This window comes from Diadema setosum, chromosome 20, assembly GCF_964275005.1.
Source record: "Diadema setosum chromosome 20, eeDiaSeto1, whole genome shotgun sequence".
NCBI lineage: Eukaryota > Metazoa > Echinodermata > Echinoidea > Diadematoida > Diadematidae > Diadema > Diadema setosum.
Window position 1 is genome coordinate 27,766,696 of NC_092704.1, and position 13,267 is coordinate 27,779,962.

Sequence of the window (13,267 nt, forward strand, 5' to 3'; positions counted from 1 at the left end):
ATTTCATGCCGTGAAAAAGGCCATTGGCTCCAATTCGTGAAAATGTCATGCCGCGAAAATATCTTGCTTTACAGTACTTCCTTCATCATTTGGTACAGACTTGGGGAAACTAATTGCCAATGAATAGAAATTACCTAATCCCCCTTTTAAATCTCTACTGGGTCACTATGGCCTTTGTGGTCAAAACTAATTTCGTAAAATTTGCAACTGACAGAAATACTGTCTTGAGTAAAAGAAATGCCATTATACATTGTTTCAAAGTTGTGAATCCCCTAGATTTTTCTATTAAAAAGGGACAATATTAGTACTTTCTCATCCCATCACCAGAGACTCCAACCCCAAGCACCTTCTGATCTGGAGATTCTCCCGCCCGAAACCCCTAGCAAACGGGAGACTCTAAGTTGATGTGTGCGAGGCGCGAAGTTCCTTGGGTTTAGGTGTTCTCTGGTGCTAAGGCTTATTTTTTCAACATACAATAGAAATAAGTAAGAAATCTTTTCCACCGGGAGACACAGAGCCAGGGCGGGAGAAATCAAATCTCAAACGGGAGAACGGGAGATTTTGCAAAAATGGGCTTTCGGCGGGAGATCTCCCGTCGAAAACGGGAGAGTTGGAGTCTCTGCATCACTGAGAATTGACCAAGCACTTGTGATGTGAAACTGTGTTTTACAAGTCCTACACATACCGGGTTGTTAGCTAAATGTCAGGCTCTGTTTACACCATCCCCATTTGTCCGAAACGTAATGCGCCATGGGTAGATGGGATAATATTCTCCTGTTTTTTCCCCCTCCGTATTCCAGTCTTGCTGGTTCCAGTCCTCGCTACGGTAAACATGTAGCTGTCACACGTCGTTCTCATGGCGTCTGGTCAGGCTAGACTACGCAATATTTTTCATCGCGTCCCACTACGAACCACCTTTGAGTTTTGTTACAGCCTATTCTGTGCTGTCATGCTTTGTTGTATTCACACCATTTTATTACCACCTACGTACTAGCTTCCTCCTGTGGCAAATTTTTTTTAAGTTTAAAAATCAGACAGGCATCCACAGCAAGTTTGTGCCCATTCCATTCCACCGCGCTGTCTCACATCCATCCCGATTTGTGCATGGTGGCCTAAAATGGGACTGCCGTGGCAGCTGGAAACATGGCAGAAACACAGCATTATGGCATAAAGACAAGCACATAACATTTTACTCTGTGGAAAGTGGCCAAATTAATCTTACTTCTTGACACAGTCGCGGACTTGAGACGGTTGATTCATCAAGTGATACAATACTGCCCCAACAGCGAGGGGGCCCCCATCACCACACATGAAGGTGACGCGCCGCCCCTTCAAGTGCCGTAGAGGGCGCTTCACAAATTCCAGACTCTTACCGAGGTACTCCTCACGCCTGAGCTTTCGGTAGAGATGGAGATAGAGTAATGATACACCTGTGAAGGAATTAATGAAATCAAAGAATCATTGATTTGATCTATGATTCATCGAAGGTGGGAGGTTGAGGGAAGTGCTATGAATTACTCTTTGTATATGATATACATATTACTGTCTTCCATTACAGATGGGTAGCATCTTTCTACAAGATAATAATAGCTGTTTTTTTAATTTTTTGTTTTAATTATCAAATTTACCTGTAAGTTTCATTCAAATCTATTCACAACTTTTTGAGTTATTTTGCAAAACAGACAGACAAACAGAAAGACAATCAAACAAACAAATGCTGACAAAAATATAGCCTCCTTGGCAGAGGTAATTGACAATTAGTAAATGTAGATGGGTGACAAGTAGATGAAAGTTATATGTGTTTTTTGTTTTTGTTTTTTGTTGTTGTTTGTTTTGTTTTTTTTACTGAATGGTGGCAAGAATGAAGGAGAGGTATGGATGGCTTCATAGAAGTAGCACATCTTGCTGGACATACCGGTGACTCCAGTGTAGACTGATTGGTCAGTCTCATCGCATTCCCTCCTTAGTCCAGCCTCCAACTGACCAATGAGACTGGCCACAGAGTCCCCGACAGATTTGCGAAAGGATTCCGAAAGCTGTGGACAGGTCAAGCAGATCACAAAAGTAACAGCAGTAGTGATAAAGGTAGGTGCACCAGTGATAGTAAGAGGAGAAATAATGGCAGCAGAAGCAGCCTAAGTAGTTAGTAATAATATTGGCACACTAAAAGTAAGCCAAAGAACAAAAGTGAACCATGGCAATCTTTATTTAATTTCACTTTTTGACATTTGCATATTTTATTAGTTTGTTTTATTTTCTTTGTTTTTCTCTGCTAATATAAAGCATAAAATGTACAACCTACAATACTCTATATAGGTAGAAAATTCAAGACTTTATGCACAGCTCGAGATTAGCAGTGGCTTTGTGATCCAGAGCCACTAGAAATTTATGTCGGGCCACCAAAATTCTGAAAAGGCTAGCGTCTTTTTGTCGCCTAATAAGGCACTTAAGATTCAAAATTGATCGCTGTTTCTATTTTATTGGAATGACTACATTTCTTCTTCAGGCCACCAAAGTTTCAGATGAACAGATTTTAGTGGCCCGAACAGGCCGCCAGAGGAAAAAGTTAGTGTCAAGCCCTGCTTTTTACCCAGGTTACTACAAATGAGTGTTTTTTTCCCCAACCATCACTCTCAGGGAGACTATAAATACATACATGTCATCAGTGATGCACAAATGAAAATTATATTTTGACAAGCTTTATAAAAATGACAAAAAAACAACACCCATTATGCTGATGTTGATGAAAACTACTGGTTGGCTCTACAAAAAAGAGAAAACACATTATCACTCCAAAGGATCAAATCCAAACATGATGACTTTCTTCATCTACAATATGAAGAAAATTCACAAGGAGCCTACGTTACAGGAATGTCCAGTACAAGCACTAGCTGCACCCAGCCGATATCGCTGCACTTCCAATACCGCTCACCATGTCATCTTTGAGAACACTCGAGGCCGAGTTGGCGTCAAACAGCGGGTAGGGGTTGGTGAACTCTCGCCTGTCCGACGATGGCTGCTCGTCACGCTTTCGCTTGCTCATCCTCCAGCATTTAAAGCATTGACCTGCAAGAAATCTATAAGATAGCGAGGGAATGAATATTTACTCCCACCCAATGTCTAAAATATTTCAGAGGAGAGTTAGGACTCGATCTACTTTAATCAAGCCTACATGGGTGATCAAAAACCTAAATTATGTGTTATCAAAGTCCAACATTTTTTCCTCCTACCGTATGCTCTACTTTGAGCATCTTCTGAGAGTGTACTCTGAATTTCTGAGAATGACTGGGCCTCAGAACGTCACAATGCAGTCAGGATACACATCAAATACTGTACGAGCTGAAATTTTCGCGGTGGTTTTATTTTCGCGAATTTCGTGAATTGCCTTTGAACCGCGAAAATAACAACACGCGAATAACTGAGTTCAGTTAGACCCTCGCAACCGCGACATTAACAACACGCGAAAATGTCCTCCAAGCAGCAATTCGTGAAAATATCTGTACGCGAAAATTTCAGCTCGTACAGTATTACTGCCTGACCAATCTAGAGCTGAGATTACAATACTTTTGTCAAGAGGGCGGTGACTTAGCTCAGTCAGTAGTGTGCCTGCCTCACGATCCAACGGACTCCGGTTCAATCCTTGGGATTATCTAGGGATTATAGCTACGAGCAGTTACCATGTAACACAGATTGTGAGGCTGTTTTCATTGAACTCAAAGTGAATGGGAATCAAGATCTCATTATAGGATCTGCATACCGTCCACCTTCAAGCTCTATCCACTACACTAGGATATGTGCTGCCTTTTTGCCAATCTTGAGAAATCCCACAAGAAAGCTGTTGTCTGGATTGGTGGCAATTTTAACTTGCCTGATATAGATTGGATCTCTCACACCATTAAAGGGAACCAAAACCTGCTTGCTTTGAATAGGCATTTTCTTGACTACTTGGCTGGAAGTGGGATGCAGCAGATTGTGAATTTCTCTACAAGAAATAATAACACTCTTGACTTGTTCCTGTCTAACAGACCATCGCTGATAAACAGATGCACAAGTCTTCCAGGTTTAAGTGACCATGACATTGTGTTTGTAGAATCAGACGCCACCCCCAGGAGGAACAAACCTGTAAAACGGAAAATCTACTTGTGGAAACATGCTTCCAGTCTGGACATGAAGGAAGATTGTACAGGATTCCAGAACGAGTTTATCAACAGACATTCTTCATCCAGTGATATTGCTGAAATGTGGTGTGACAACAAGAACTTCCTCCTTAAACTTCTTGAAAAACATGTGCCTTCAAAAATGACTTCCACAAGATTTGATTAGCCATTGATCACAAGACCAGTCAAGCGGCTCACCAGAAGGAAGAAGTGCAGTTACCTGCGTGCCAGAGGAGTAGAAAGGAAAATGACTTCCACAAATACCAGAGTCTGAAGAAGCAGTGTAGAGCAGCCTGCAAAGAAGCCTACAATAATTACATCACTAACATCATCAGTCCAGATGCCACCCACAACCCAAAGCGCTTCTGGTCCTTTATTAACAGCAAAGCGGTGTGACATCACAGGCATTGCCCCACTCAAGGGGCAAGATGGCATAACCTACTCTGATAGTCAAAAGAAAGCAGACATCTTGAATGGCCAATTCGTATCATATTTGTAGTCCTTACCCAGCAATGAAGAACATTGTGGTCACAGAAAGCGGTATGTTTAAACTCCTCTCAAATCTTCAGGTCCACAAGGCAACTGGTCCCGACGACCTCCCAGTGAGATTGTTGACAGATCTTGCAGCAGAACTTACTCCAGTATTTACACTGTTCTTTCAGACATCCTTGGATAAAGGTGAAGTTCCTGATGATTGCAGAAAAGCCAATGTTGTGCCCATCAATAAGAAAGGTGAAAGAAACCACCCAGGTAACTACAGACCAATCTCCCTAACATCTATCTCTTGTAAAATACTGGAACACATCGTATGCAGCTCCATCATGGACCACCTAGACAGCCACAATGTCCTGCATGATTCACAACATGGCTTCCGCAAGAAACGATCAAGTGAAACCCAGCCCATCCTTGCTGTTCAAGATCTGGCCAAAGGAATTGATGCTCGGGAACAACACGATGTCATCCTACTTGATTTCTCCAAAGCATTCGACAAAGTCCCACACCAAAGACTGCTATACAAGATACAGTTTTATAGAATCCGGGGCTTGTTGAATGACTGGATAGCCGCCTTCCTGCAGGACCACACTCAGCAGGTGATCCTTGAGGGGACATCCTCGAAAATCGCCGATGTTACATCTGGGGTGCCACAAGGCAGTGTCCTTGATCTTGGACCACTGATGTTTCTTCTTAACATCAGTGATTTGCCAGAGTACTTGACTTCTGATACGAGAGTACATCTGTTTGCGGATGACTGCATGCTGTATGGCAAAATCACCTCAGAACAGGATTCTTCTGCACTGCAGCAAGACCTAAATGCTTTGTAGCAATGGAAACAGGATTGGATTATGAAGTTTAATCCCCCAAAGTATTAGGTTGTCACTGTAACCAAAAAACAGAAGCCTATCACTCAGCCCTACTGCCCACACAATGACGTACGCTGATACACATCTGTAATTTACTAGTCATGGTCCAAGAAGAAGAACAGCTTTGTGAAACACCCCACTGTACAGCGACTAGCATCAACACGGCTATGTTGGCCTGTGAGGCTGTGTTTCGTATGATGCCGCTAGGAATTTCTCATTTACAAGTTACAATTGACCGACCTGAATCAACAAAAGTCAAGTTCGACTTAAGTTTACTTGGCTCTAGTAAAGTAAACCTATTTCTTCTACTTTCTCATGGAAAGTTTATACTTAGTACAAATTTTACATTTCATCCCCCTTTTTTTTTTTTCTTTTTTTCTTTTTTTTTGACAAGCAGTGACCAGTGTAACACGAACGAACCTTCTTCATAAGGCTGACGGCGCGGCGTCGCATCATCGGACCGCCGGCCGGCCGAGCGGGCCGGGCAAGTGTCTGGCGCGGTGACTGCGATCCGATGCTGCATCGTGCACGTGTGCATGCAGCAGGACCAACAAATTTATACCCACCCTTGATGCGAAGCTCGCAACAATGCTAAGTCGGTAAGTCGGGTAGATTTCGTCAGTTGTGAGTAGGCATATAAGGTGAATTGCTTTTAGTTTCAGACAAGCAAAAACGAAATCCCAACGTATCGCCAGACGATTCCCAGGTGCCGAACCTCAGGCTCAGGTGCCGAATAACAAACATACAGTGTAATCATGCTGGTGTATGGTGCCCTCTGTTGTTAAGGAAGTGCTGTGACAGTACTCCGTAGAGCCAGAGGGAGGTGGGGAAACCCCTGTCTCTTCCCACCTCCCTGGTCGCTACAGCGCACATCTCCACAAAAAGATTAATACGTGTAATGAGTGAGTGAAGTTTATTAACATAAATGTTGAAAAAAAAGGAAATTTTATCGTTTTCATATCTTCTATTTTTTATTAAGAGTAATTCCGTTACCTTAATTTCACTTAATCTCTTTTCAATAAAGGCAACTTGGACATTGCGCCTTAAAGATCTATTACTGTTGTCTTTTCATAGACCAGCTAATTATAGGAAGGAATAATTTGCTCCGCTGATTATTTTCAAAGATGAGATATTTGAGCTGACTTTAAGTTTGAGACTCAGTACACTGTATGTTGCCACATTAACGACCGAGCCCCCACTCAAGCGGTCAACCATAGGGTCTATTATGTTTGAATGTTTGTTCCTTGTAGGACAAACATTGAAATGTTCAAAAATTCCAAAATGATTGTTAGAGTTACCCCCTTTTCAGATGGAAATTGGTTAGGATTTTGACCCCCTAGAGTGGCACCGGTTTTTTTTTTTTTTTTTTTTGAGAAGCCATCAAAATTACCCCCAACATCATCACGGGCTAAATACCTCAAGAAGGGAAGTTAGCAGTAGCTAATTATGTCCTGCGAAAGAAAGGGCAGCCCTGCATGCTTTGCAGCTTAGCAAAACATGCTTATTCGGGAGAATCGAGGAAAACACCAAAATGACACATAACCCCATTTTAGATTTTGCGGTGTTTTGAAACTACCTCTATTCCGGATCATATTTCAGAATATTTTCGGGAGAGATATGAAAATACCCCTTATCAAAAATATTCAAAACTGACCCCCAATTTTCAACGAATCTGGGGGTCTTTTCAACCGAATGAAGCCCTGAAATGTACCCATTCCCCTCCCCTCCCCCCCCCCCTCCCCCACCAAAAAAAAAAAAAAAAAAAAAAAAAAATTGGGAACGTTCGACATGCGAGCAGAGGACCACATGGGGCGGGGTGGGGGGGGGGGGGTGTGACGGACAATGTATGCATCGACAATAGGCCTATTAATATGGCTATGCAAACACTCTAACTTGTATAATCCCAGTAGATCATCAATGACGGAGTTACCACAGACCTCACGGTTGATTGTGACGTACAAGGACCTTCTACCAAGTTCATTCGCTTTCGTGAACGATCATGGACAAAAATCAGACGGGGTTTCTGAGCCTATTATGGCGTGTACGGGTGGACAGGCCCTTTAATATACCCTGGTCAGCATTACCATTGTAGCATGTGACTTTTTTAAAGGAGAATATTCTGGACCAGTTAAGTCTTAATCTAAAAAGAAAAGTAAAATGTGACAAGCACAATAGTGTAAATTTGGTCAAAATTGGATTCGAAGTAAGGAAATTGTGAAATTTCAAAGATTTGCTAAATTTTGTGAAAAAAAAAGGATATCAAACAGCTGATGTGAAATTGACTAATGCGCTGCTAATGTCATCTCCGCACGATTTTCCTTTGATTGTGTTACACAAAGCGACGAAACTTCAACTTTTTGGCTATTAGAGTGTAAAACATAATATTATTCCTGGTTGAATCCACATTATCTTCCGAGTGATGATCAGTCAGATATCTCAAAATTTGAGAATGTGGTATTATTGTGTTTGAACGAAAGGCCTAATGGAAGTTTCAAATTTTTATTCACAAACTGTATGGCAAGTTGAAAGGGACTAGCATCATCAATTCACAATTTGCACATTCATTCTGTTGACTGTTCAAGAGCTGTTTCACGAAAATTGGCGGTATTTCACAATTTCACTATTCACAACCTTCTTTAAATCATCCAATTTTGATTAAATTTTAATTTCTTTACAGACTGTCTTTCAACTGGCATGGTACAGAATTTCCCTTTTAATCATAGGGTAAGGAAGGCATATACGCCTACATTTAAAAGACATACGTCATCAACAGAAACCTCTGAGGAAGCCCGATCTTCGTAACTAAACCTGCCTTGCGTCGCTACTAATTGATATTCACTATACTTCTGAGAGTATAGAGCTTCGACCTACTTGACATTCAAGAGAAATATTGTTGATCACATTCTACGCAGGGAGGCATTCCCTTCTGACATCGCGTGTGGGCTTCAATAAATGTTATGAATAAAAAAAAAAAAAAAAACCACACAGAACGGTCGAAGGTCTTCGTCCTTCGTTATTTTTTATGAGGAGAATGCAAACTGATCTGCTTTCAAGCAGTCCCCTACATTTAAAACATTTTTGATCCGTTATTTTGTCCCCCAAAAAATCACAACATTGTATATTTCAGTTCACAATGTTCTTATTACAATGTCGTACTGATTTTGTATAATTTATATTATGTATCTTCAAAATAATGTCTCACTGTAATTGTATTTTTGTTGGCGTTTTGAAATTAATGAAATGAAATGAACGAAAATAGGACATAAGCTGTTCAACACATAAGATGTCGAATTCGACATATTTCCATTATGTTTTAAACGGTTGCACCTAGCTATAATATGTGAAAACCTCAATGAAAGTCTCCATTCATTGAATCCATGCACATTCTGCTTGGTGAAATGACTGTGCCCTACTTTTGGACAAGTATAAGAGTCGGTTTATCAATTTGTATGTGGTGTTCTATTTCTAGATTGTATGTTTAAGTAGTTTTCCGGCAAATGCATGAAGTGCAAGGTTCAGCGTTTGACGATACATCCGTTAATGTTAATGGTTATTATGAGATAGATCAAGGACAGAATTAAGCGTAACAGATCTATTGCAGTAAACAAGGGTCTTTTAAATCAGCTAACTATGTGTGAAAACAGAATCATGCTATCCTTCGAAGTATAATATTATGTGACCTATAAAAATGGATAAGATGAACTTGGGGGATGTAAGGACGAAATGATAAGTGATTCAAACACCGGATGATTACATGATATACTTATATAGTAACACGTATTCACCCACTCATACCGTACATTGATTCACGAATGGCAATACAGTACTTAAATCCCGATGAGCTGTCATATCACCATGTAAATACTGTAGGGAACAGTTATAGCACGTGGTTAGAGCGTGTAATTGCAGATAGAAGTTGATCAGGAAAGTTCCAATATTATGCCAAGTTACTGATTAAGGATATTCAAATCAATTAATATTACGTTGACAAGCTTAATAGTAAATACACTCTTACCTTATATAAATACGCGGTGTAATGTGAGCAAAATCAATGGGTAACTGAGGGAAAAAGCGAATTCAGCACCTTTATTTTATTGTTTTATTTCGTTTTACTTTACTTGATTCAAATCAGTTTCATTTCATTTCATTTTATTTTATTTCATTTCATTTCATTTCATTTCATTTCATTTTATTTCATTTCATTTCATTTCATTTCATTTCATTTCATTTTATTTTATTTCATTTTATTTTATTTTATTTTATTTCATTTCATTTTATTTTATTTTATTTTATTTCATTTTATTTTATTTCATTTTATTTTATTTTATTTTATTTTATTTTATTTTATTTTATTTTATTTTATTTTATTTTATTTTATTTTATTTTATTTTATTTCATTCAATCTTATTCTACATTTCATTTTATTTTGTTTTTAAAAAATTGTCTTATTTCATTCTGATAAAGAGAAGTGGGCCTGTCTGCAGAAGGAGATGATAAGAAATTAGTGTCAGTGAACTTCAATGATTATTTGACGTTTACGAGATCATAATGTGCGATACCATTGAGTTACCAGACGAGCAGATAATGGAGACGGTGTATCAAAGGACAAAGTCCGGCTTGTGTACATACTGATAGTTACTGGCAACCACCAACGTCAGCTGGGGAATATGACGGGCATTCCATGTGCTTCAAGCAAAATAATAATCATCGTTCTCAAAACTTGTCATTATACCCAGTACCACCACCTGCTGTGACCAATGGGGTTTCATCGAGCATTGTCGAGTGTGAATTGGTTTGCGAGCTATTTATAGGGCCATTAATTTCGTTTTTTACCTACATGTATAGGCCTAACTGCTCTGCACGTTACACATGATACTAGTATGTGCTTGACACGCAGTTAATATTTGCGTGTCGCTATTATATTGTTTAAAATTATATATGTGACGCAAATATTGGTTTCAACTGATGTATAATATCGATTGAAACCGTGGAGATAATACATAATTTACTGAGAATGATGAATATATGCATGGATGAAACTCAATCATCACTACTATTTTATACACATGATGGCTGGTCTATGGCGTCCATTCAATCCTTTCATGTTAACAAAACAAAGGCATTACATACCGGCCCAGTTCAACCATTCAGAGTCATTATCTCCGTGTTCTGTAGGCCTACTTAACCGTAGATGACATCGCCCCTGAAAACAATCTGGTCCCGAAAAAGCAGTGTACTTTAGAATAATGGGCCATCAGGATCAAGCAGAAGAGTCGAAGGTTATCATCTATCCCTCTGGCTGTCAAACATCTTTGTTTTCACTCGTCAAATCAAAGGGCGACTGCATATGGTGGAACTCCTTGAAAAAAAAAAGAATAAAAAAGAATCCATGCATACATGAAATTAGGGAGCGATGTACATTTTACATGCACAGTCGAGATAGGAAGCAGACGGGTCTGGTACAAGACTAGCATCAACGAACATTGTATACAACATGTACAATTGTGTCACTTTGTCAATCAAATTTGTTCATTGAATGGCAGCTTTGATAAATCCTTATTGTTACAGATAAGACTGATTGTTTGCATTAGAGACTTCCTATTCAATGCCAATCATAACATGTCGCAAGACAAGTATATAGTCGCATGCCATTACTACAAAGTTCTGAGACAACGTTGGTATAATCATGGTTGATGTGGAGTGGTCAATTTGGAGAATCGTGGCATTTGTTCGTACAATTAATTTCGTTATCCTTCACTCCGATACTAACTAATCTTTTTAGGCGGTGAGGGTTTTTGATAGATGCAGCTTGTCGAGAAAAGTTTATTTCACTTTTTTCGTCAAGGCTATCGAATGTTCACCAACATCACATGCAAATGTATTGTCTTTGTGTGAGGACGAAGCGCCCTCAACAATAAACTCTTCAGGTCGTCTTGTCGCAGGAAATATATGTCCGAAAAAAAAAATTACAACGGGACTCTCCTCAACGATAACTTTAAAGATAGTAAATCAATCCAAATACTATTTCAGGCTATGAAACTATAACTTAATACCTACTTCTTACAGAAAACCCCATCCTATTTGCTTCAATGGTCAAAGAGAAATGAGGATTTTTGTGGAGCATGTCAGGGGTCCCTTCCCTCCAGGTTCTGTCCATTGTGTTCACACATTGTCATGCAGTTCTGAGAACATCCAGGTGCTAAACTTGGAAGAAACAGACCCTTGACATACTTTACAACGATCATGATCATTTCTCTGTGACCACTCAACCAAATTGAATGGGATTTTCTGCAAAATATAGCTAAGATGTTATATTTTAATGCCCTAAAATAGCATTCAGACAGTTTACTCATATTGCAAGTTATCAATGCAAAAATCCGATTGTATTTTTCTTTTTTTTTTTTGGGGGGGGGGGACATAGCGTCCCAAGATTTTTAGTTGAGGAAGGGTTTGAAGAGTTTGTTCGCAAAAACCGATAAGTCTATATTTGCCAAATGGAGATATTTGCGATTAAAGGTCAAGAAAAATAAAGAGAATGATCAGAAAATTTTTGCTTCATTTGACCATAACTTCAAAAATGTACATTCATATGTAGTGACCAATATATCATTTAAAAGGTATTATTTTGTACTTTATGACAGAGACCGTACTTCAAAATCTTCAAAAATGGACTTATCGGTTTTTGCGAACAAACTCTTCGTTTACACTTCAATTATTTCAATTTACTTTTTGTATCTGGAGAAAAATACAAAATAGAAGTAACTTGAGTAAAAATCATTACCACATCATCAGCTGGGATATAGTTCACATTCGGTATTATTTGAATCAATTATAAAGAGCGCTTCTATAACTCTTTAGTTTGAATAACGTTGACGCATCTACTATTTCTGTCGACATGTTGTTCACACTATATGTGTTTCGTGATAAGGATTTATGACTGCTCGTTGGAACTAAAATCGTCATAACGGCGCACTTACATAGCAATTGAGTGGTAAAGGGTTTGCCTAAAACACATTCGCAAGTACACGAGGTTATCGCTGATGAGACATGCGAATGTGTTTTGTTGGTTTTGCGATAACGGGAAACATTGTTGGTGAAACTGATAAGAATGATTAATTGACGTAAGTACGTCTTATCTGAAGGCCTATAATAGCAGGGTCATTACCCTTGGTTCGTTAAGAACTGACAGATATGTTGGTATAGGCCTATATGGACTTTAAGTGTTCTTCATTTCTTTATGAAACTTAATGCATGGCTCACTGCCAGCTGTAGGGTAATGACAACAACAACCAAACACTCTTATTTATTTACTAGTCAAAGGAATTCACTGAACTTTTTTATTCATTAATGCAATGGCATCCATGGCTGAGAAGACATGTTCCATGTTCTCTTCCTCTTAGGTTTTTCCTTCCTTTATCCTTATGTTCCTGCATGTCACGGTGTATGTGTTCGTTTATGTGTGTTAGGGTGATGTGTGTGTGTGTGTGATGTGTGTGTGTGTGTGTGTGTGTGTGTGTGTGTGAATTGTGTATGTGTATGTATTTTACCTGCACATTTAAGTATAATAGAAAGATTCACATGTACTTCTTGACAGGAGAGGATGTTCTGCACATTTATTTTGTTTATTCAAACATTCGAGTGGAACGTAAAGCAAGGAATGAAATCGAAAAAAAAAAACCCCCAAACCCAAAATTGTTGTATCTACACAGTAATATCATGCGACGGTAAAGGGTTATTTGACTTCACTAA

The 13,267-nt window shown here is 39.1% G+C and overlaps 1 protein-coding gene across 1 annotated transcript in view; it reads right to left on the reverse strand.

Annotated features, from left to right (window-relative positions):
* The window catches only part of LOC140243563 (lanC-like protein 2), a 28,140-nt gene extending 25,067 nt beyond the window's left edge, over window positions 1–3,073 (reverse strand). The window contains exons 1-3 of the mRNA XM_072323232.1: window positions 2,933–3,073; window positions 1,916–2,036; window positions 1,223–1,430 (exon numbers count right to left, since the gene is read on the reverse strand). Of these exons, the coding sequence (XP_072179333.1) occupies window positions 1,223–1,430; window positions 1,916–2,036; window positions 2,933–3,043 (440 nt within the window). The 5' untranslated portion in view covers window positions 3,044–3,073. The remainder of the gene's footprint in view (window positions 1–1,222; window positions 1,431–1,915; window positions 2,037–2,932) is intronic.
* Window positions 3,074–13,267: the final 10,194 nt, after the last annotated feature.